The sequence below is a fragment of the Bufo bufo genome, chromosome 6 (assembly GCF_905171765.1).
Source record: "Bufo bufo chromosome 6, aBufBuf1.1, whole genome shotgun sequence".
Classification (NCBI taxonomy): Eukaryota; Metazoa; Chordata; class Amphibia; order Anura; family Bufonidae; genus Bufo; species Bufo bufo.
This window is the reverse complement of record NC_053394.1, coordinates 21,565,948-21,591,258: the sequence shown is the minus strand read 5'-3', so window position 1 is coordinate 21,591,258 and position 25,311 is coordinate 21,565,948. Positions and strand designations below refer to the sequence as shown.

Below are 25,311 nucleotides of genomic sequence, written 5' to 3'. Positions count from 1 at the left end.
ACAAAAGCGCTGAGTGATGGCAGTCACAGTATGGCGGATTATAATGTCACGGCGGGCATGCACTCAGTATGACAGATAACGAACCAACCAGGCTCTGGGCGAGAGACAGGGAAGGGTCACCTCCTAGCTAATCCCTGACCTCTTTCTCTGCACTGCTCAGCCCATCTACAGATCTTGAAGGTAGATCTGAGATGTCCCCGTGCCTGGGCTGACAAAACCCTGAATTCCCTGAGATGGTGAAGTGGGAAATAGGAGCAGCCTGCTCGCACAGAACCTGGATGGGAAAGATGACACAAAGCAACCAACTAGAAACAACACTTATCTTCCTGAGCTGGAGCAGACAGCCAACCTTCCTTCCTAGCTTCCAAGATCACAACAATGAATATAATCTGCTCAGGGCACTGGGCAGAGGAGCTATTTAAACTAATGACTCCACCCAGTGCACCTGATGAGGGGCGGATCCAGCACGACTCCAAAACAAACACTAAACTCGTGCTGCAATCCTGGCCGACCTCCGCACATCGTCAGAGTGGGGCATGACACAATTGTATTTTACCCCTCAATAAAATAGCAAGCACAGCCAAGCCCCTGATGTAGGATATAGCAAAAAAATAACCACACTATTGATGGTTAAATGGACTTGGTGGCAGCTTGTGCTGGCGCACCACAAGACACAAAATGGCCGCCGATCACCCAAGAAAAAAGTGACATAAAAACGCTCTGGGCAGCCTAAAAACAGTGAGCAATTAAATGGCAGCAGTTCAATGATCCACAGCTGTAGATCGATCACTGAATTAAGTGTTTTTGCTGAGTTAATCCCTGCCTAATCTCGCCCTAACAGCAGCTGCAACCTCTCCCTACACTGATCAGAGCTGAGTGACGTGTGGCGCTACGTGACTCCAGCTTAAATAGAGGCTGGGTCACATGCTGCACTGGCCAATCACAGCCATGCCAATAGTAGGCAAGGCTGTGATGGCCTCTTGGGGCAAGTAGTATGACGCTTGTTGATTGGCTGCTTTGCAGCATTTCAAAAAGCGCCAAGAAAGCGCCGAACACCGAACCCGAACCCGGACTTTTACGAAAATGTTCGGGTTCGGGTCCGTGTCACGGACACCCCAAAATTCGGTACGTTCGGGTTCGCTCATCCCTAATCTGTAGTAGTTCTAACAGCAGTAGCAGGACTAGCCATTTGGCTGGTATTATTTGTAGTTGCAGAAGACCATAGTTGTCCCTCACTTCAGACTGGCACAGAGATTATTATTTAAGATAAAGAGGAGGAGATTGTGGACTGAATGGCTCAATCCTCCTCTTAGTCACAGCAGTATGATAAGGAGGTCAATTCTGAGTATGACACTATTCCTTGGAGCCAGTGGTTACAACTAATGATGAGTGAATATAAGCATCCAAAGCGGAACTGGATCTGAAGTTTAGGGAAAATTTGATTTGCTGCAAAACCAGATTTCCTTGAATTTTGTGGTGACAGGGGGGTGATCACCCCATATAGACTCCCTAAACACCCCCCTGTCATTGATCACCCCCCTGTAAGGCTCCATTCAGACGTCCGTATGTGTTTTGCGGATCCACGGATACGCGGATCCACAAAACACATACGGACGTCTGAATGGAGCCTAACAGGGGGGTGATCACCCCATATAGACTCCCTGATCACCCCCCTGTCATTGATCACCCCCCTGTAAGGCTCCATTCAGACGTCCGTACAAGGACACCGCGGATCCGCAAAACACGGACGCCGGCAATGTGCTTTCCGCATTTTGCGGATCTGCACATTGCCAGAACTATATAGAAAATGCCTTTTCTTGTCCGCAATTGCGGACAAGAATAGGACATGTTCTATAGGCTCTACAAAAAACGCAGTGTTCGCCCGATCAGGCCTGATCACACTTGCATTCAGTCCGCCCCACCGCAGTGACAGAATTTTTTTTTCTGATTACTGCAAAAACACTGTAAAATCGCTGCGGAGCTATAAAGATCACTTTTGAGGGGCATGGCGAGTTCATAGAAGATTTTTTTTTTTGGCACAAGTTAGCAGAAATTGATTATTTCTTTTTTTTTCTTACAAAGTCTCATATTCCACTAACTTGTGACAAAAAATAAAATCTCACATGAACTCACCATACCCCTCACGGAATCCAAATGCGTAATTTTTTTTAGACATTTATATTCCAGACTTCTTCTCACGCTTTAGGGCCCCTAAAATGCCAGGGCAGTATAAATACCCCACATGTGACCCCATTTTGGAAAGAAGACACCCCAAGGTATTTCGTGAGGGGCATGGCGAGTTCATGTAAAAAAAATTTTTTTGTCACAAGTTAGTGGAATATGAGACTTTGTAAGAGAAAAAATAAAAATAAAAATAAAAATCATTTTCCGCTAACTTGTGCCAAAAAAAAAATATTCTAGGAACTCGCCATGCCCCTCACGGAATACCTTGGGGTGTTTTCTTTCCAAAATGGGGTCACTTGTGGGGTATTTATACTGCCCTGGCATTTTAGGGGCCCTAAAGCGTGAGAAGTAGTTTGGAATCCAAATGTGTAAAAAATGCCCTGTGAAATCATAAAGATACTCTTTGGAATTTGGGCCCCTTTGCGCACCTAGGCTGCAAAAAAGTGTCACACATGTGGTATCACCGTACTCAGGAGAAGTAGGGCAATGTGTTTTGGGGTGTATTTTTACATATATCCATACTGTGTGAGATAAATATCTCTGTAAAAGACAACTTTTCCCATTTTTTTATACAAAGTTGTAAATTTACAGAGATATTTCTCTCACCCAGCATGGGTACATGTAAAAATACACCCCAAAACACATTGCCCTACTTCTCCTGAGTACGGCGATACCACATGTGGGACACTTTTTGGCAGCCTAGGTGCGTAAAGGAGCCTAAAGTCCAACAAGTACCTTTAGGCTTTACAGGGTTGCTCACAATTTAGCCCCGCCCAAAATGCCAGAACAGTAAACACACCCCACAAATGACCCCATTTTGGAAAGTAGACACCCCAAGGTATTCTCTGGGGGGCATATTGAGTACATGAAAGATTGAACTTTTTGTCATAAGTTAGCGGAAAGGGAGACTGTGAGAAAAAAAATAATAATAATCATTTTCTGCTAACTTGTGCCAAAAAAAAAAAACTTCTATGAACTCGCCATGCCCCTCACGGAATACCTTGGGGTGTCTTCTTTCCAAAATGGGGTCATTTGTGGGGTATTTATACTGCCCTGGCATTTTAGGGGCCCTAAAGCGTGAGAAGAAGTCTGGAATCCAAATGCCTAAAAATGCCCTCCTAAAAGGTACTCATTGGAATTTGGGCCCCTTTGCGCACCTAGGCTGCAAAAAAGAGTCACACATGTGGTATCGCCGTACTCAGGAGAAGTAGGGCAATGTGTTTTGGGGTGTATTTTTACATATACCCATGCTGGGTGACAGAAATATCTCTGTAAAATGACAACTTTGTATAAAAAAAATGGGAAAAGTTGTCTTTTACAGAGATATTTCTCTCGCCCAGCATGGGTATATGTAAAAATACACCCCAAAACACATTGCCCTACTTCTTCTGAGTACGGCAATACCACATGTGTGACACTTTTTTGCAGCCTAGGTGCGCAAAGGGGCCCAAATTCCAATGAGTACTTTTAGGATTTCACAGGGCATTTTTTACGCATTTGGATTCCAAACTACTTCTCACGCTTTAGGTCCCCTAAAATGCCAGGGCAGTATAAATACCCCACAAGTGACCCCATTTTGGAAAGAAGACACCCCAAGGTATTCCGTGAGGGGTATGGCGAGTTCATATAAAATTTTATTTTTTGTCACAAGTTAGTGGAATATGAGACTTTGTAAGAAAAAAATATATATATATCATTTTCCGCTAACTTGTGACAAAAAATAAAAACTTCCATGTACTCACTATGCCCATCAGCGAATACCTTAGGGTGTCTACTTTCCGAAATGGGGTCATTTGTGGGGTGTTTCTACTGTCTGGGCATTGTAGAACCTCAGGAAACATGACAGGTGCTCAGAAAGTCAGAGCTGATTCAAAATGCGGAAATTCACATTTTTGTACCATAGTTTGTAAACGCTATAACTTTTGCGCAAACCAATAAATATACACTTATTGCATTTTTTTTTATCAAAGACATGTATAACAATAAGTTTAGAGAAAAATATATATAAAAATGTAGTTTTGTTTGAAAAATTTTACAACAGAAAGTGAAAAATTTTGCAAAAATTTCGGTCAATTTCGATTAATAACAAAAAAGTTAAAATGTCAGCAGCAATGAAATACCACCAAATGAAAGCTCTATTAGTGAGAAGAAAAGGAGGTAAAATTTATTTGGGTGGTAAGTTGTATGACCGTGAAAGTAGTGTAGTGCAGAATTGTAAAAAGTGGTCTGGTCATTAAGGGGGTTTAAGCTAGGGGGGCTGAAGTGGTTAATACCCATTTTTCAAGTGACAGAAACCTTTTAATAAAGGCCAATTGAAAATATGATTTTTAGCCAAAAATTAGTAAAATGCAATCATGTAAAAAAAAAATCCTCCAAAAGTGTACATAGCCTTTAATTGTAAGATTTTCCCTTGACTTCTCACTTTAACACGGGGCCCCAAGCAAGGCTAGCGCAATGAATGACACAAACAAAGCAGGTTTTCTCAGTATTGAGCTAACTCAGTGATGGCAGTCTTGCTCTCTCTCATAGAGGGCACTAGCTTATTGATTACAACACATCTCTTCAGAGATGCACTAAGCTTGGCAGTTACCCATCTTTACCAGAGGCAGTTACACTTCTTGGCAGATGCACTATAATTGGCGGTTAGAAAAAACTATATTTAATTCTCTGATTTCCTAAGGCCAAAAACAACATTTGAAGCCAGACAAAGGCTGAGTTTCCTGATCATAAGTACAAACATGGATTATGACAGATACAATGCATTCTGAAAGTTCTGTTCAATTCTGGGGCCTACCATTTTTCTTGATCAACTTTGAAATGTTTCTTCTCCAAGCATAATTATTACATAATATTCGCTATATTGCTATATATTAGTTTTTTAGAATATTCGTAATATTCTAAAAAAAAATATATAGCAATATAGCAAATATTATGTAATAATTATGTAGTAAGGCAGTGATAATATCTGACACTGGAAAAGCTGGGTAATAACTCAGTGTAGATTGCGAGTTATTACCCAGCTTTCCCAGTGTCAGATTTCATCCTAGTGTAGATTGCGAATATTCTAATCGCGAATTTTCCATGCAAAAGGCTAATAAGCTTGTCATAAGAATCAGTCTAATATTCTTGTCATAAGACTATGAAAACCAATAGAGGGCGCTATTGAGTTATGAACAGCGCCCTCTATTGGTTTCATAGTCTTCTGAAAAGAATATTAGACTTGTCATAAGACTGTAAAACCAATAGAGGGCGCTGTTCATAACTCAATAGCGCCCTCTATTGGTTTTCATAGTCTTATGACAGCTGAAAAACAAGGCAGATTCTGCTCATTTGCATGTCTTTCCTATAAGCCCATGTTCATGCAAATTAGTTTTTACATGACAAAACTGTATAGAAAGGTTATTGAATATTATTTTAGGACAATCGGAAAACTTTTTGTCGCCCTAATGATATTGATCTACAGTCGTGGCCAAAAGTTTAGAGAATTACATAAATATTGGAAATTGGAGAAGTTGCTCCTTAAGTTTTTATAATAGCAATTTGCATATACTCCAGAATGTTATGAAGAGTAATCAGATGAATTGCATAGTCCTTCTTTGCCATGAAAATTAACTTAATCCCCAAAAAAACTTTCCACTGCATTTCATTGCTGTCATTAAAGGACCTGCTGAGATCATTTCAGCAATCGTCTTGTTAACTCAGGTGAGAATGTTGACGAGCACAAGGCTGGAGATCATTATGTCAGGCTGATTGGGTTAAAATGGCAGACTTGACATGTTAAAAGGAGGGTGATGCTTGAAATCATTGTTCTTCCATTGTTAACCATGGTGACCTGCAAAGAAACGCGTGCAGCCATAATTGCGTTGCATAAAAATGGCTTCACAGGCAAGGATATTGTGGCTACTAAGATTGCACCTCAATCAACAATTTATAGGATCATCAAGAACTTCAAGGAAAGAGGTTCAATTCTTGTTAAGAAGGCTTCAGGACGTCCAAGAAAGTCCAGCAAGCGCCAGGATCGTCTCCTAAAGAGGATTCAGCTGCGGGATTGGAGTGCCACCAGTGCAGAGCTTGCTCAGGAATGGGAGCAGGCAGGTGTGAGCGCATCTGCACGCACAGTGAGGTGAAGACTTTTAGAAGATGGCCTGGTGTCAAGAAGGGCAGCAAAGAAGCCACTTCTCTCCAAAAAAAACATCAGGGACAGATTGATATTCTGCAGAAAATATGGTGAATGGACTGCTGAGGACTGGGGCAAAGTCATATTCTCCGATGAAGCCTCTTTCCGATTGTTTGGGGCATCTGGAAAAAGGCTTGTCCGGAGAAGAAAAGGTGAGCGCTACCATCAGTCCTGTGTCATGCCAACAGTAAAGCATCCTAAGACCATTCATGTGTGGGGTTGCTTGTCATCCAAGGGAGTGGGCTCACTCACAATTTTGCCCAAAAACACAGCCATGAATAAAGAATGGTACCAAAACACCCTCCAACAGCAACTTCTTCCAACAATCCAACAACAGTTTGGTGAAGAACAATGCATTTTCTAGCACGATGGAGCACCGTGCCATAAGGCAAAAGTGATAACTAAGTGGCTCGGGGACCAAAACGTTGACATTTTGGGTCCATTGCCTGGAAACTCCCCAGATCTTAATCCCATTGAGAACTTGTGGTCAATCCTCAAGAGGCGGGTGGACAAACAAAAACCCACTAATTCTGACAAACTCCAAGAAGTGATTATGAAAGAATGGGTTGCTATCAGTCAGGAATTGGCCCAGAAGTTGATTGAGAGCATGCCCAGTCGAATTGAAGGGCCAACACTGCAAATACTGACTCTTTGCATAAATGTCATGTAATTGTCGATAAAAGCCTTTGAAACGTATGAAGTGCGTGTAATTATATTTCACTACATCACAGAAACAACTGAAACAAAGATCTAAAAGCAGTTTAGCAGCAAACTTTGTGAAAACTAATATTTTTGCCATTCTCAAAACTTTTGGCCACGACTGTAGGTGTGCAGGTCCACCCAAGCCATCCAATAGATGCAAAATAACTTTGAGGTTTACTGGTTCTCAGTCAGATGAGAGCTGGTTTGGAATATCTCATAGTGCACAAGGCTGCCATTGTAAGGTATGCTGGCTGTTATCTGTCTCATGGATAGATTTATGGCTTGCACATACCTGGCTTTTGGCATATAGCCTTTGTGTGGTTGTCTATTGTATGTTGTACATAATAGGAGTCTAAGACGCATCCAGCCATTCTCTTAAATGGATTCTGTCACCTCTTTTTACCCTATAGAGATGCGGACATGCACGGCTAGATCGCCGCTAGCATGTCCGCAATATACCTGTCCCATATCTCTGAGTGGTTTTATTGAGTGTGAAAAATGATTTTATATATATGTAAATCAGCCTGGTAAGGAGCCCAAGGGGCTGCACTAACCGTTCTGGAGCCCAGCCACGCCCCCCTGTGGAGGAGCCCAGCATCACCTGTATCCAGGAATCTTCTCCTTGCTCACAAAGTCAGATCGCCGTAATATTGCAGTGCGCAAGCTCGCGCATGCGCAGTTCATTCCCTGAGGCTGATGCCAGCACAGGGAAGGAACACTATGCCGGCACGGCGCACCGCGAGATTACGGCGATCTGACTGTGAGCAAGTAGGAGATTTCTGGATACAGGCGGTGCTAGCGGCGATCTAGCCCTGCATGTCCGCATCTCAATAGGGTAAAAAGAGGTGACAGAATCCCTTTAATGCTGTTGCCAAACCATATTGATGGGGTTTCCATCAATTTCTAACCTTTTTTTGTGAACCAGACACCCTCTTCTCTTCCGAGCAGGGGGTGCCTGGTTGTCTCTCATTGACTTCCATTGTATTAAATTGTATTCAAGCACCCGCAGTATTCGGCCGACCACTCGGATCTGCCGAGCATAGCGATGCTGGAGCTAAACAGGTATTCGGCCGAGCATGCTCGCTTATCACTAGTGCAAACCTTTTCGCATTATCCTTAAGAAGACTGGAGGCTGGGATCACTGCCAAAGGGGCTTCAGCTAAGTCCTGAATACTTATGTCAATGCAAGAAAAAAATACTTTTCAATAAATTATCAAAGATTTCAAACATTCTATTCTGTAAGTGCAGAATGATATGGGGGGGGGGGGGGGGCGGAATCTGGAATTTTTGTTTATTTTAGCACAAGACCCAACAAAATGTGAAAAAAGTAAAAGGGTCTCCAGACTTTCCGAATGCACTGCATGGGATTGATTACCGGTACATTTTCCATTTCAATTGACAAATCACAGAGAGCTGACATTTAGTTGCTGTAGTTTTTTTTTTTTATTATCTACAAATGTATTTATTTCTCTGACAAATGACATCGGTCGAGGTAATTTAATAGCTTGATTCACATGATTAAATCATAACTCATAGCAGTCAGGATTTTGCTTCTGTATCTGAAGGCCAAAAACCAAGAACATGTGCAAAAACACTGAAAGGTGTAAATCTCTCCATGATCGTCTTTTTTTTGTATCTTCCACTGAACATGTTCTGTTCCTCTAATCTGTAAACTATTGTATTCATGATGGCTGATCATTTTTTCTTTCAGGTTTGATGTGAATTTCCGGACTGGTGATGTACAGAAGAGTGATATTGCCTACCAGTTTAATCCTCGTTTGGAGGAAGGACAAGTTATTAGCAATGGAAGGAGAAATAACAATTGGCTGCAGAGTGAAGCGAAGTCCGAGATGCCATTTGCTAGGGAAAAACCTTTCGAACTCCGGTTCCTAGTTACAGATGAGTCATATAAAGTAGGTTTACGGAAAGCAACATTATCTGATTTCTTTTCTTTTTTATGCTTGTTTTTAATATTTTCTCCTTTCTCTAGGATACCATGATTGTGATTTGATGTGAGCCCTAATGTTCACCACACACATTTTTTAATTACTGTACATGCTAACGTGAGGCTTGACATCTTATAGTTTGTCTTATAAAATGATCTCCTTTAGCATGCACCTCCAATGATATAGACAGACACTTACAGGAGTGAGCACAATGAAGTACTTTCCAAGCAAATTTGCTTCTGAATAACAGTACAGGCGAGACTGATCATACTGTAACTGTGTATCAGCGTCTCGCTCTGTCTCCTCCTGTATTCAGTAGGCAAGCCAGTGATGTAGGGTTCAATGTGAATCTACTGGATATGGGAGGCCGTTGGATCACCAGGGGCCAACCAATGGGAACTCCCGTGATCCTAATCTTAATGAAGTTAATGAAGAAGTGGACCGCAATGCACACTACTGCTCCATTAAGAAGAGGGACCAGAGCACTTCTTCGGATCAAGTGTCTCCATAGGGTTGATCCCCCATTACATGATAGTAACATAGTAACATAGTACATAAGGCCGAAAAAAAATACATTTGTCCATCCAGTTCGGCCTGCTATCCTGCTATCCTGGCAACAAAAAAAAAACTGTGAGGTAGAAGCCAATTTTCCCCACTTTATGGGGAATAAAAAATTCCTTCCCGCCTCCAATCAGACATCAGAATAACTCCCTGGATCAGCGACCCCTCTCTAGTAGCTATATCCTGTAATATTATTACACTCCAGAAATACATCCAGGCCCCTCTTGAATTCCTTTATTGTACTCACCATCACCACCTCCTCAGGCAGAGAGTTCCATAGTCTCACTGCTCTTACCGTAAAGAACCCTCTTCTATGTTTGTGTACAAACCTTCTTTCCTCCAAACGCAGAGGATGTCCCCTCGTCACAGTCACAGTACTGGGGATAAATAGATGATGGGATAGATCTCTGTACTGACCCCTGATATATATATATACATAGTAATTAGATCTCCTCTCAGTCGTCTTTTTTCTAAAGTGAATAACCCTAATGTTGATAATCTTTCAGGGTCCTGTAGTTGCCCCATTCCAGTTATTACTTTAGTTGCCCTCCTCTGGACCCTCTCCAGCTCTGCTATGTCTGCCTTGTTCACTGGAGCCCAGAACTGTACACAGTACTCCATGTGTGGTCTGACTAGCGATTTGTAAAGTGGTAGGATTATGTTCTCATCACGGGCATCTATGCCCCTTCTGATGCAACACATTATCTTATTGGCCTTGGCAGCAGCTGCCTGACACTGGTTTTTGCAGCTTAATTTGCTGTTTATTAAAATTCCTAGATCCTTTTCCATGTCAGTGTTACCGAGTGTTTTATCATTTAGTATGTACGGGTGACTTGCATTATTCCTTCCCATGTGCATAACTTTACATTTATCAGTGTTAAACCTCATCTGCCACTTATCTGCCCAAGCCTCCAATCTATCCAGATCCCTCTGTAGTAGTATACTGTCCTCTGTAGTATATATATACACAGTATACTGTCCTCTGTAGTATATATACAGTATACTGTCCTCTGTAGTGTATATACAGTATACTGTCCTCTGTGGTGTATATACAGTATACTGTCCTCTGTAGTATATATACAGTATACTGTCCTCTGTAGTATATATACAGTATACTGTCCTCTTCAGTGTTAATTACTTTACAAGGTTTAGTGTCATCTGCGAAAATTTATACTTTACTATGCAAGCCTTCTACAAGATCATTAATAAATATATTGAAGAGAATAGGGCCCAATACTGACCCCTGAGGTACCCCACTAGTGACAGTGACCCAATCTGAGTGTGTACCGTTAATAACCACCCTCTGTTTCCTATCATTGAGCCAGTTACTTACCCACATACAGACGTTTTCTCCCAGTCCGAGCATTCTCATTTTATATACTAAATAAATCACATATCTTTGTGGGATAGCCTCTGTAATGCACAGTTGCACACAGATGTATGCCAGCTAACATGAAAGCAGGATTGCTTGTGTACATGAGCTCTAAAAGGTTTCCCAATGGTGGGAAAGCAGAATCAGAGAGACTACAGTTAAGCGAAACTGTTGATATTTGGTTTGGTTCTGATTCTCAGAATTTTTGAAAAGGTTTGGTTCGGACCCGAATCGATTTAGCCCAAACCAAATTGGCTCCAATTGCTCTGAAAATTGGTATATAACGTCTTTTCTAAGAAAAATATGATGGGTTTGAGATTGTTCATGCTGCATTTGTCCCTGCTGACAAACTTTGTGGCATGTCCGAAGAGCTTCAGCACCTAACAGGCCTCTTGGGTGATCTGCCACTGACTGACCTCGAAGTAACACTTTCTCCCTGCTGCCAAAGCGGTTTGGTGCATGACAAAATCGTTAATGGCTTTCCATTGTTCGTACAGACGCTCTAGCAAGTGCAATGTTGAATTCCAGTTAGAACAATGCATATTAAGCAGTGTAGTGACAGGCCATTCTGTCGCTGCTAGTCCAGGGGTGCGCTACTTGCCATGTAAGAATGGCTCGAATGCTTGGACAGTTTACTGGATATTGCCAGCACCTTGCGCAAGCCAGTGTACTTTTTTCAAAAGCGTTGCACTATTAGCTTAATGACATGCAAAATCCAAGGAACATGTGTTATTTCCTCCAGATTCAGGCTGGCCATGCTATTTCGGCTATGGTTGTTGACCACCTTGCCGTTGGAGTTGATGATGTGACAGCTAGCGGGATGTTTGCTGCTTTATCTACTTTAGCAACTGCTCACCTTTGTGGCTATTCTCTCCGAGGTCCAACACTAGATGTCAACACCTGACTTGACACATGTTATAAGAAGGAAAGGGGGGGGGGGGCGAGTGGGAGCAGCATTGTGCTCTGCTGGTGTTTGGGATCGGAGGATGTTTAAGGAGGATGAGGTGGAGGAGGCAGATTAATGCCTGCTTGGCGTAAGTCTGGCATGTTTATGTCACGTAGTGATGTGGGAGGGAACACCACACCGACAACAGGAGGGAAGGGAAAAGGAACTAGGCCTCAAAGCAAGGGAAAGGGAAACGGACACCACCTATGGAAACCCTAATCCTAGCCCTGACTCCTATCCGTATGAAGGGACCTTGAGGGTAGGAATGTTCATACACTGGAATCTAAGACCCTGGAAACCCTGAATAGCCCTGGAGTAGTGTCTGGACTTGAGACGGCCTGTTCCTTCCAATATGAAAGAACCAGCGTCTCCCTGAGGCCTAGTAACAAAAGACAACAAAATATGAAAGAGAAGTAACACTTAACTTCTGAAGTAAATGGACGAGCAGGAACGCAGAAGAGGATCACACCCCAGCACTTCCAATACCAAACTGAAGCTATCAACCGCATAGCATGATGGGTGAAGCCAAAAAAATAGAGGAGTTGTAATGACCACTAAGACAAGAGGTATGGTCATACCAGCAACAAGACTGAAAACAAGTGAAACCAAATAGACTGTCAGATCACATCACGTGCAGCCAGTCTCTTAGATCTTCTGACTACTGTCATGTTAGAGACTGTCACAGTTTATCACCTTTGCTTACAGTATTAGTATGCATAACCAGTTCCCTAGTTGACCTCAATGTAAACAGATTTGGCCTTGCCAGTTCTTTGGGAGCTTTTGGCCATACATTGCATCCACTCTATATTGCCACCATGGCCACCACCCTTCTCCTCAGATTTATCCTCCTCCTCTTCAGCACCCCGATTCCGACTCCCAGCTCCTGTCTAACACCCAATCATCATCGGCGTACTCTCCCTTCCTGACATTTTTATCAGACTGTAATATATCATGGTGGGCTCCTTGGTTCCCCTCCTCATTCCCTGCTTCGTATTTGACCTGTCTGCCACTGTTGCTTCCCCCCACTGCCCATACTGTGGCTATTAGTGTCACTATTAGCACCTTTAACACAGCTATGTATCGGGTCTCTAGGTCCCCTCCTGAACCTCTTCCTCAGGTTAGTTCAAATGCTGACTGCTCTCACATAAGTTGTCAACAGGGAGACTCTCTTGACTCTCTGCCATAGGTTGTGGTGGAGTTTTGTTGACTTTTCTTAGGGAAAAAAGGTACCCCACTAGGAAGGGGCAGTGAAAACAGAGAGGACTCTACTGAAAGGCTTCTCTGGGGCTGCAAGGAGGAGGAGCAGGGGGAATGCTGTGATCCCTGGCTCCAAGGCATGGTTTCAGACTCAAAAGTCAACTTCACTCCATCCTGTAACAGTACAGTACAGTCCTAATGTCTTATGTGCATTCAAATATCCAGATTCTGAAAAAAGCTTTCTCTAGTTTAAAACACAGGTTGCCAATCTACTATAAGATTTCCTGCCCCACACACACCAACACTTAAAGGGGTTGTGAAGCAATTAATATTTATGATCTATCAAACTGTCTAGAGATGCCCTGACAGATTTTCTCTCAGAGATTTAAAAATTCTACTCTCTGTATTGTAAGGCACACGACACACACTTGTATTCATAGGTGTAACTAAAGGGGTTGTAGAGGACGCAATTGCGACCAGGCCTCTAATCCAGGGGGGCCTACAGGGCATCCCTTGCCAGTGCCGCACCACAAATGATGTATCCTCAGGATGACAATACATTTAGATGCTGCATCCGGGGCATGGGAGCAATGTCTCCCTGCACCGCCTTTCCATCTGATCGGCTTCAGGCCTAGTGCCTGTACCCTATTAGAGGCTGGCACAGGTGCCACAATGTGCAATCGTCATTGCACCACCTGAGCATGCAGCCCAGTAAACAGGCCGGAAGGGGCCTGCACCGCATTACTGACAGCCGCATGGAAGTAAGTATTTGAGGTTATTCATTTTTGTTTGCCACTATGCTGGCGGCACTAAATAGGGGCATTATGTACTGTCACACATTATGTGGAGCACTGTGGGGACATATGATCTACTCTTTTGTTTTTGTACTGGCACCAAGAAGGGGGAATTGTTTGTACTTGTTGTGCCTTTTCATAGGTAAATGGATGTTCATTGCCTTTTAAGAGCCATGCTCGACTATAGTTGCAATTTTGTATGTCCTGAGTAGGCCGAAGTAAGGTCATACAAAGGTTTCTACTTCAGTGTTATTCTTCTCATGAATGTACCAGTCTGAGAAGAGGCCTCTCCTTGTCTACTTTTAAATTTATGACGGGAGATAAAGATAAGCTCTATGCAGCTGGTGATCATTACCTATACAATTTGATATTTATTAATGAAGCAAAATATATAATTCATGTATTCATTTAATGAACCTTAGTTAGTCCTTAGCATAAGACAATCAGTAGGACATATATATATATATATATATATATATATATATATATATTTATACTGTATTATATTGTTATATGTTACGAAGACAACATGTATCCAGTATATTATATATATATTTATCATTAGGAGAATATCTGTCTCAAAAAGAGTGTCTGTAAAGATGTGTCTTGTAACAATTATTCACATCTTTGGCATGACAAGAGGTACTGATATCTCTGTGAGAAATCAAAGCCATTCAAGTTATTTATGATCCATAAATCAACAGTGTGAGAAACATTCAGAGAGACGCCTAGAGGTCTGTCTCTAATTGCTACAAGTGTCAGAATTAATCCCTATGGCTTTGAATTAAAGCTTCTAAGGTCAAAATGTATATTCAGACTTACATAAGTTAACCCCTTATACTATGATGCAAATAGCTTATGCAGCAGTGCCACCTAGGTATCAGTAGGTGACAATACAACAATAGCAAAAGTGCATTCTGGGTAAGTTTATGATGTCACATTTTTATCAATGGTCACGCCCATCCGACAATGATTGGAAAGTTCCAAACTAGGAAGGTGGGTCTAACTGATAAGGTTGTGATCATAAACCATACACAGAGGGTAAAAGAGGAAGAGAAGAGAAAAAGAGAGAAAAGGAGAGCGGAGAAGACAAGTAAAGCTCTCTAGAGGGTTCTATCAAGATGAAAGCCATGGTGAGATGCGCTATGATGGACCACCCAGCTTTCCTAGGAGCAGAAGTGAGATTCCTACTAGGACTTGGTAAGAGACACAGAAAATTATATTTCATTTTACAAACCGGATTCCAAAAAAGTTGGGACACTATACAAATCGTGAATAAAAACTGAATGCAATGATGTGGAGGTGCCAACTTCTAATATTTTATTCAGAATAGAACATAAATCACGGAACAAAAGTTTAAACTGAGAAAATGTACCATTTTAATGGAAAAATATGTTGAATCAGAATTTCATGGTGTCAACAAATCCCCAAAAAGTTGGGACAAGGCCATTTTCACCACTGTGTGGCATCTCCCCTTCTTCTTACAACACTCAACAGACGTCTGGGGACTGAGGAGACCAGTTTCTCAAGTTTAGAAATAGGAATGCTCTCCCATTCTTGTCTAATACAGGCCTCTAACTGTTCAATCGTCTTGGGCCTTCTTTGTTGCACCTTCCTCTTTATGATGCGCCAAATGTTCTCTATAGGTGAAAGATCTGGACTGCAGACTGGCCATTTCAGTACCCGGATCCTTCTCCTACGCAGCCATGATGTTGTGATTGATGCAGAATGTGGTCTGGCATTATCTTGTTGAAAAATGCAGGGTCTTCCCTGAAAGAGATGACGTCTGGATGGGAGCATATGTTGATCTAGAACCTGAATATATTTTTCTGCATTGATGGTGCCTTTCCAAACATGCAAGCTGCCCATGCCACACGCACTCATGCAACCCCATACCATCAGAGATGCAGGCTTCTGAACTGAGCGTTGATAACAACTTGGGTTGTCCTTGTCCTCTTTGGTCCGGATGACATGGCGTCCCAGATTTCCAAAAAGAACTTTGAATCGTGACTCGTCTGACCACAGAACAGTCTTCCATTTTGCCACACTCCATTTTAAATGATCCCTGGCCCAGTGAAAACGCCTGAGCTTGTGGATCTTGCTTAGAAATGGCTTCTTTGCACTGTAGAGTTTCAGCTGGCAACGGCGGATGGCACGGTGGATTGTGTTCACAGACAATGGTTTCTGGAAGTATTCCTGAGCCCATTCTGTGATTTCCTTTACAGTAGCATTCCTGTTTGTGGTGCAGTGTCGTTTAAGGGCCCGGAGATCACGGGCATCCAGTATGGTTTTACGACCTTGACCCTTACGCACAGAGATTGTTCCAGATTCTCTGAATCTTCGGATGATGTTATGCACAGTTGATGATGATAGATGCAAAGTATTTGCAATTTTTCGCTGGGTAACACCTTTCTGATATTGCTCCACTATCTTTCTGCGCAACATTGTGGGAATTGGTGATCCTCTACCCATCTTGGCTTCTGAGAGACACTGCCACTCTGAGAAGCTCTTTTTATACCCAATCATGTTGCCAATTGACCTAATTAGTGTTAATTGGTCTTCCAGCTCTTTGTTATGCTCAAATTTACTTTTTCCAGCCTCTTATTGCTACTTGTCCCAACTTTTTGGGGATTTGTTGACACCGTGAAATTTTGAATCAACTTATTTTTCCTTTAAAATTATACATTTACTCGGATTAAACATTTGATCTGTCATCTACGTTCTATTACAAATAAAATATTGACATTTGCCATCTCCACATCATTGCATTCAGTTTTTATTCACAATTTGTTTACTGTCCCAACTTTTTTGGAATCCGGTTTGTATTAAGACTAATTTGATAGTGTGGGTGAAATTATACCATCTAGATTGGCAAATAAATAATTAAATTAATTGATCATCTCCATATTGAGATGTAGTCTTAGGATATTGTGAGGCTTCATTCTACCTGCAGAAGAATCTAGACTCATAATCTAGCGAAGCATTAAATAATTGCGTATATATATATTGATAAAACATTCTTCGCCAAGCTAAGTGATGGATTCCCACAGGAAAGACTTGTTTCAAGTCCTTCCCATTTAAGATCCTAGATCCCTGTTATTTGTCTTAAAGGGATTCTGTCACCAGGTTTCACCCCCTCCAGATGAAAATAAGGTTATGTTCATGGAGCTTTCACGATTGCTAATGTGGTCTTATAAATGTAATCTGTAGGCTCATTTTGCTCAAAAAACGCTATTACTAACCTGTCAATCAACAGAATAAGGTGGCCAAGGGGATGTAAATGGATCCAAGCTGCCGCCCGCACCCACCGCCGTTCGTGCCCAGCTCCGCCTTTCCCGACCTCAGCGCCGCCTCATAATCCTGTGTGACGCCTCCGGCTCTCCCTCCCTCCCCCCTCTTTCTGCTCTAACATCTCGCGCGGGCGCACAGGGCTCTGCCTGATGCGCCCGTGCGGACTTCTCCGTTCGGCTTCATCGAGCGAAGTGCGCATGCGCCGGCACTTCGCTCAACCTCTCGATGACCTGCACACTGGCAGAGCCCTGTGCGCACGCGTGAGATGTTAGAGCAGAAGGAGGGGGGAGGGAGGGAGAGCCGGAGGCGTCACACAGGATTATGAGGCGGTGCTGAGGTCGAGAAAGGCGGAGCTGGGCGCGAACGGCGGTGGGTGCGGGCGGCAGCTTGGATCCATTTACATCCCCTTGGCCACCTTATTCTGTTGATTGACAGGTTAGTAATAGCGTTTTTTGAGCAAAATGAGCCTACAGATTACATTTATAAGACCACATTAGCAATCGTGAAAGCTCCATGAACATAACCATATTTTTATCTGGAGGGGGTGAAACCTGGTGACAGAATCCCTTTTAATAGTCTTACCAAAGTCATATATGTGAAAATAGTCCAGGATGGGGCGGAAGGATACAGTTATCTCTTCTAAGTTCTATCCTTGGATGGATTTGCCCATCTTGAAGTCATGTGATGTGTAGTTGGTTAGAGGAGGGCAGAATGTATTTAGCATTCTATAATGATGTCTAGGATTAGATATGCCCATCCTGATATCATGAGGTTTTCTCTGAACAGAAGTAATGTATATAACTTATGTTCCTACTTTGATATCCTAACCTAATAATAGCTTGGTTATAATGTGACAAGTTATTTCCACTCACATGTATTGTTAAGCTTGTAATGCAATTTGCATGTATCATTGTGTTTATTTACTTATATATGTTTATAACCTTGTAACCAATAAATCTGCATATTTTTATAATACCTGTGTATTATTGTATAATGCAGAACTACATTTTATCATTAACGTCATCTCACGTCAAAAAGAACTTATTTATCTGAGGAAATAGTCGGACTCAGATGTGAATTGTATCAATTAGGTTGTCTACAATTCACCAGGTCATGATTTTAAGAATTTATGACAAATTTTATCAATTTTATTTTTTTATGAAGAGAATAAATAGAATAGACGGCTCTACCGCTCAGGATAATGATCGAGGTGCAGAGCTGCTAAAACTGACTCACCCAGTCAGGAATAGATAATGTAAAAGAAAGAGAGTAAGCAGGCACACTCTGATTTGGGTCAATAAATTAATTTATTTGTATATAAAATGGCTGTAAGGTATATTATAAAGTGTTCAATAAAATATGGGTGGATTATCATTCAATGGTTGCCAGCTGGTGTTTAAGAAGTATGGGAATAAAATATATATGTGAATATATAGATATGGATGTAAAATGTGCGCTATAAGGATGATGCGCTGGGAGATGTAAAGATATGGATAAAAAATTTGCGCTAGAAAAATGATGCGCTAGAAAAACAAAAAAGGGTAAAAATAATAATAATTGGTAGTATCGATGTCCTTATGGGTAGAAAGGTCTATCCATGAAAAAATAGTCTTAGAATAATCTGTATTGCTCCTTAATCTAAGGTAGTCTTATTATTTTATAATATTGTTCTCTGGATATGAATAAAAGAATGCATTTACTGATGAAGGGAGAGTCTCCCGAAACGCGTTTAAGGAGCAGAGGATTGTTGGAATACCTATCACTCGTAATAGGGCTGGAGGATTACCCAGAACAAGCCGGGACTATTTAACACAAAGCCGCGACCACGTGACAACCTACGTCACCTCACAGACGCGCGAACCACGCCTCCCGGCGTCCCTAGCAACGCGAGCTACACCGCCGACTCCGGGATCCAGGACAGCCGCCGAGGGAGAACAAATCAACGCTTGAGGACCGAATACAACGCTGGGTGAAGGGTAAGTGACATCTGCAGCCAGACTAAGTGCGGGACGCCGCACCCAGGCTCAGAACACCCCTTAATCCCACAGTACCCGCATGATAACTACTATAGCATCCTATGATACAATGTACTAATGCACATGTCTGCAGCTGTATGAAACATAATTGACTTACAATATTGAGTCACATCACCTACCCTCTATGGAATATTACGGATCATAAAGGAGTCTCAAGACGCAACATCCATTCTTTTATTCATATCCAGAGAACAATATTATAAAATAATAAGACTACCTTAGATTAAGGAGCAATACAGATTATTCTAAGACTATTTTTTCATGGATAGACCTTTCTACCCATAAGGACATCGATACTACCAATTATTATTATTTTTACCCTTTTTTGTTTTTCTAGCGCATCATTTTTCTAGCGCAAATTTTTTATCCATATCTTTACATCTCCCAGCGCATCATCCTTATAGCGCACATTTTACATCCATATCTATATATTCACATATATATTTTATTCCCATACTTCTTAAACACCAGCTGGCAACCATTGAATGATAATCCACCCATATTCTATTGAACACTTTATAATATACCTTACAGCCATTTTATATACAAATAAATTAATTTATTGACCCAAATCAGAGTGTGCCTGCTTACTCTCTTTCTTTTATTTTTTTATGGTTTAATTATTTTTATGACCATAATTAATAATTCTTAATTGAATTATTACCCCCCGACATACTGGCACACAGAACGGAGCATTTTTGTAGTGGCAAGCATTATAAGAGGGCATTTTTGTACTAGAAAACATTATTAGGGGGTATTTTTGGCACTGGCACGCATTATAAGGAACATTTTTTTTCACTGGCACACCTTATAAATGGGTATTTTTGTATTATTATAAAGAGGTATTAAGGGGTTATTTTTGTATTGGCACACATTACGGGGAGCACTATGGACACAACTGGCTCTACTGGGGGTATTTTGTGTACTGGCACCTACAAGGGAGTATGTTTTTGTACTGGCACACATAAAGGGGATTTTTGTACTGGCATATGGTATATTATAGGGGGCATTTTTGCAGTGGCACACAAGGGGGCATTTTCATATTGGCAAACATTATAAGGAGGTATTTTTTTGCATTGGTGCACAATCTAAGGGGGCATGATTTGCACTGGCTCACATTATAAGGGTGTATTTTTGTACTAGCATGGGCATAATGGGGACATTGTTACTATTGAGCGCACCATTAACACTAAGTGCACTCTGGTACATAATTATTTCTATTGGTATTAGCACATTTACTTTTGGAGACACTATATTTAAGGCACTATTATTGTCAGGGGCACTATTTGCCGTGCACAGTCATTTTTTAGGGCACAGTGAGCCAATAATTATTGAAGGAGGCATTATCTGTGTGATACTAGTATTTTCAGGGGGATTATCTATTTCTGCAGTATAGTATTGGGAAGCACCATAGGCACAGTATTGGGGGGGGGGAGGATGATTTGTTCAGAAGATGGGAGGATGTTGGGGAACGTAGTAAACTAAGATGTCTGCTTAGCAAACTCCACAGAGGCAAGAGTTGTCTGAAAGAAATCATCATGACGGTCTGGTCTGAATGGAGAAGATGAGGAAAGAGAACATCTACATCAGAGGAGACATCACTGGATGTAATAGGTATGTGGCACTGCATTAGCCTATACATTTGTAGCGCTGCATGCAATGTTTTCCAAGTATGTCTTTAACAGCAGAGCTAGAGCGAAGGCGTTGGGTTGAAAATTTGGCATGGGAAGCTGCCAGTTCAACTTTCACCTCAGGCAGCCAAAAGGCTAGGTGCACCCCTGCAACAGAGCTACGCCCTTGCTTGTATTGCCATTTTTCACAAAAACTGTCTGGAGATGCCCTGACGCAGATTTTGGACTAGTATTTCATGTTTTCATTCAGAGATTTAAAACACTACCTTTTGTATTGTAACACACATGTTGCACAAGTGTATAGCTATTTTCCCACATTAAAAAAATAATTATAATTAAACTGTCAGGAGATGTTTTACATGTGTTGTACAGTTTCATTATTTGAGCTTCTTCCTCCCCCTCCCACCAGAAATTGGGTGAAAACAAAAATGTTTTTTCATGTAGCTGCTTTTGAGTTTCTTCAGGAGCTGCAGCTGTGTCGTAAGCCAGTAATTACAGTTCGAAGGCACTGCCAGACAGACCTAGCCCCAGCTCCTCACTTCTCTCTACCTAGCTGACAGCTCTCCCTGCCTTTCCCTATTCTACACAATTCTTCTTCTTTCTAGTCTTACCCTTCGCTGTCCCTCGCACTAGAATAGAAGTTTGATTGTGACTGTACACTGTCCCTAAGATCATTTTCTGTCAGACGCTGCATAGACCCATCCACCCTCATTCACAGCCCAACACAGAATGACGTTCTGCCCATTCTACAAGGGCAACTCAATGCCTGCTGCAGCACTGATTGGCTCATCCATGCTATATGTCAGGATAATGGGAGTATCCTTCTACTTTCAACCCCATGCTTTTTCCTATCAACATGTGCAGTAAAATGTCGCTTTGTGCCATTTTATTGGATTCGTCTGAAATAAACATGAAAAGATTTGGTTTTGTCTGGTCGAACCCTCTTTGTTAAGAACTGATTCGCTTGTCGAGCAGAGACAATTCTCTGGAAATAAAGCTCAACTTCACTGGGCAGCAGGCATCACACACTACTGTAGGGAGCAGGGCTTGATTGTCACAAATAGTTTCTTGATAGGAGATGTCTACTCACTGAGCGGCTATAACAGTTCTCATCTAGCTACTGGCTATCTTTAATGGTTAGATACTCAGGAGCACACCTCACTCACCTGGTCTGAACCCTTCTGCTCAGGATGCAATGCACACATTGGAATGGGACTAACATATGATCCTTGTGGGTCACTTACACACATGGTGGCAGTGCCTCTACCTTTTCTTACCAGTATGGCATTTGGAGGCTACCAACCCCTACACAGAAGTTCTCCCCACTTGGGAAACTCAGTGGCCCCTTCTGCATCTCTGTTCCACAGTGTTTGTGGCAGAACATGCCATAGAATTGGGAATTCAGTTTGGACTGCCATATTTTCAGATACAATTACAGAAACAGCTGTGACTATTTTGTTGATCCCACTTAGCCTCTTCCTGCTTCTAAAATAGTTCTCTCTTCCAGGTTTATGTGAATGGAAATTACTTTTTGGATTACAATCACAAAATTCCTCTGAACCAGGTCAACACTTTAGCAATAATGGGCTGTGTTATCCTAAACAGAGTTGAGATACAAGCAGAAGCGGTAAGCCAACATTGTACGGTCAAGTGTAGTGCATTATTCAGAAGTAACAGTCTGTGATTCTTTTCTAGTCTGGATTTCATCATCTTTATTTCCAAGGTGAACACATCCCAAAGGTAAGTTTAAGTGGATTTTTCATGGCGTCAAAATGGCCAAAAAAAATAAAAAATAAAATAAGTGAAACTCTCCTCACCGCTCCCGTGTCCCAGGTCACAGCCGGTCTCCCTTTCCTGGTTCCTCTCAACACACTGTAAATGATCACTGGTTTTACTTGACGTACAACCCCTGTAGCAGAATGGTAATTTTCAAAATGGCTTAAAACATGTTACTATATACACACATAGGGGCTCATTTATGAAGCCAGGTACGCCAGTTTTTTTAGTCTAGAAAAGTGCATTGTTGTTTTTTTTACGACTTTTGTGTCTCTTCACTAATTCCTTATAAATTCCATTTTTGAGACAAGAATGTCAGATTAAACTAGGATTATGGCTCATTTATGTGTTTCGACTTTTCTAAATTTTCTAAATGTCACAAAAAAGTCACATCTCATCCCCGCTCCTATCTAGGCGTACTTTATATGCCTGATCTAAAATACAGCTTCCTCGGATGTCTAGCCAAATTGCTAGTTTGTAAGGTGGCAATAGATGACAATATCCAAGTCTAGGGTGCAGAAAACACAGATAATAATACATTTAAAAACAGGATCCTGTAAAAAGAAAACGGATCATATTACACATTTGGCATCCATTGGAGTCATTTTCGTCTAAGATTCTTTTTTTTAGCATTCAGAATTTTTTTCCGTCTATAAAAAAAAAAAAAGATCTCAGATGGAAATGGCTCAAAAGGATGCCAAATGTTCAACAGGATCCTTATTATTATTATTTTTTTTACAGGATTATGTTTTTTTTCCTGTTTTTCTGACAGATCAGAGATAATGGAAAATGAAACGGAGATGTGAACTCTCCCTTATAAGACCCCTTGAACACCAGAGGATTTTTATTTTTTGCGTTTTCATTTTTCTTCCTTTTCTTTATTTTTCCGTCCATATAGCAGTGTCAGGGATTGTTTTTTGAAGGACAAATTGTACTTTCCAATGCCGCCATTTAATATAGCATGCAATATAGTGGGAAGTGGTAAACAAAATGCAAAATGGGAATTGGAAAAATTAAATGCAATTCCGCCACAGTTTTACGGGTTTTGTCCCTACAGCATTCCCTATGCGGCAAAACTGACGCGAGCCCTTCATTCTCTGGGTCAGATTGATTACAAATAGGCTTGAGCGAATTGACCTTTGAATCACAGATCTGAAGCCGAATTGTTCAAAAACTAAATTTTTAAGGCTGTTTTCGTACTGGGTTAAAATGTATTCACTCCGTGTAGCCAAACTTCATCTTGCCCGACGTCATGAGAGACTTTGGTGAATTAATACTGTATTCATATAGAAATTAAAATAGGAATCCTAAGTGGGCTTTGGTACTGGCTGACACTTTAGATTCCTATTTTAAAATGTTTTTAAATACAACAACAGGAATACCGTAGTAATTCACCAAAGTTCCGTGCGAAATTTGGCTCCACGGAGCCAATACATTTTAACTCTGTACGGAAACAGCATTAAAAATTACGTTTTTGAGCAAATTAATTTCAGATCTATGATCCGATGGTTGATTCCCTCAAGCCTAATTAAAAAGATACCACATTTGTATAGTTTTTTGGCGTTTTAATACTGGGAAAAAAATCTAAACTTTGAACAAAAATATATATTTTTTACATCTATTCTGACCCCCATAACTGAGCTGTGTGAGGGCTCATATTTTGTAGGACTGTCTGTAGTTTTTTTTCACACCATTTTGCAGTGTGTTTCACTTTTTGATCACATTTTATTCAATTTTTTTTAGGTAAGTTAAGCGATGAAGCAATGGCGACTCGGCCATTTTGATTTTTCCACTACACCATTCTCCGAATGGGATGGGTATTTTTATATTTTAATAGTATGGGCATTTTTTGATACGGCGATGGGCCCCACAGCACATTTTCTGACTGGCCCTCTCTTACCCAAGCAGCTCCCTCCTCGTATGCAACCCTGTTCAGTTTCCAAAAGAGCTGGCATGACTGTAGTTTTTGAATATGATATTGTAGCACCATTTTCTTGATTTTCCATTTTGCAGTAAGAAACTCAGCTCAGAGGTGGACCATGTGCTGTGGATCAGCTCCATAATGCGCCATATCTGTGTTGAAGTGATGTGGTCTAATTTGAATGATTTTTACAGGTGCGGAGTGGAAAGGTCTCAGGTCTATTCTTGCAACAAATTTATCAATAGGGATAAGGTGCAACTTTTGGAAAACCTCAATTAAAATAGGCCTCCTATTCCAAATTAGACCTGTCTCTCCATAATGCCTGGATCCTGGATGACTACATTGTGCGTCATTCTGGTTCCCCAGGCTCACATCAAGCAGGTGTCTTGGTTTTAGTGACACAGTTCTGGATTACATCTGGTCTTAGGTTTGATTGTGTCCAGTACAAGACTGTCTGTTATCCTCCACACATTTTAGGGGGGCATTCATATGTTGCATTTATTTCAAGGTTTTATGGTGTATTTTTCCAACATTTTTGCACATTTCTAGGAAAAATGGCAAAAATTATTATAATCATCACACCCAAACCACAAAAGACGACACACATGCTCGCTTATAGCCATACACATACATGTATTCTGGTCGTAGCTACGGATACTGGAGCTATCGTAGTGAACCCAGAAAACCTGAACGTATCATATACTAAGTAGGCCTGGATTGTGCCCATAGCTGTGAAACGTTGGTAGCCTATAAGGGGGCATACCCTGAGGAAGCCCT

General features: G+C 41.3%; 1 protein-coding gene across 1 annotated transcript in view; it reads left to right on the top strand.

Moving 5' to 3' along the window:
* LOC121005462 (galectin-9-like) overlaps positions 1–24,813 on the top strand; it is a 47,251-nt gene extending 22,438 nt beyond the window's left edge. The window contains exons 5-8 of the mRNA XM_040438231.1: positions 8,775–8,976; positions 22,345–22,464; positions 22,561–22,577; positions 24,627–24,813. Coding sequence (XP_040294165.1) covers positions 8,775–8,976; positions 22,345–22,464; positions 22,561–22,577; positions 24,627–24,813 — 526 coding nt within the window. The remainder of the gene's footprint in view (positions 1–8,774; positions 8,977–22,344; positions 22,465–22,560; positions 22,578–24,626) is intronic.
* The last annotated feature ends 498 nt before the right edge of the window (positions 24,814–25,311 follow it).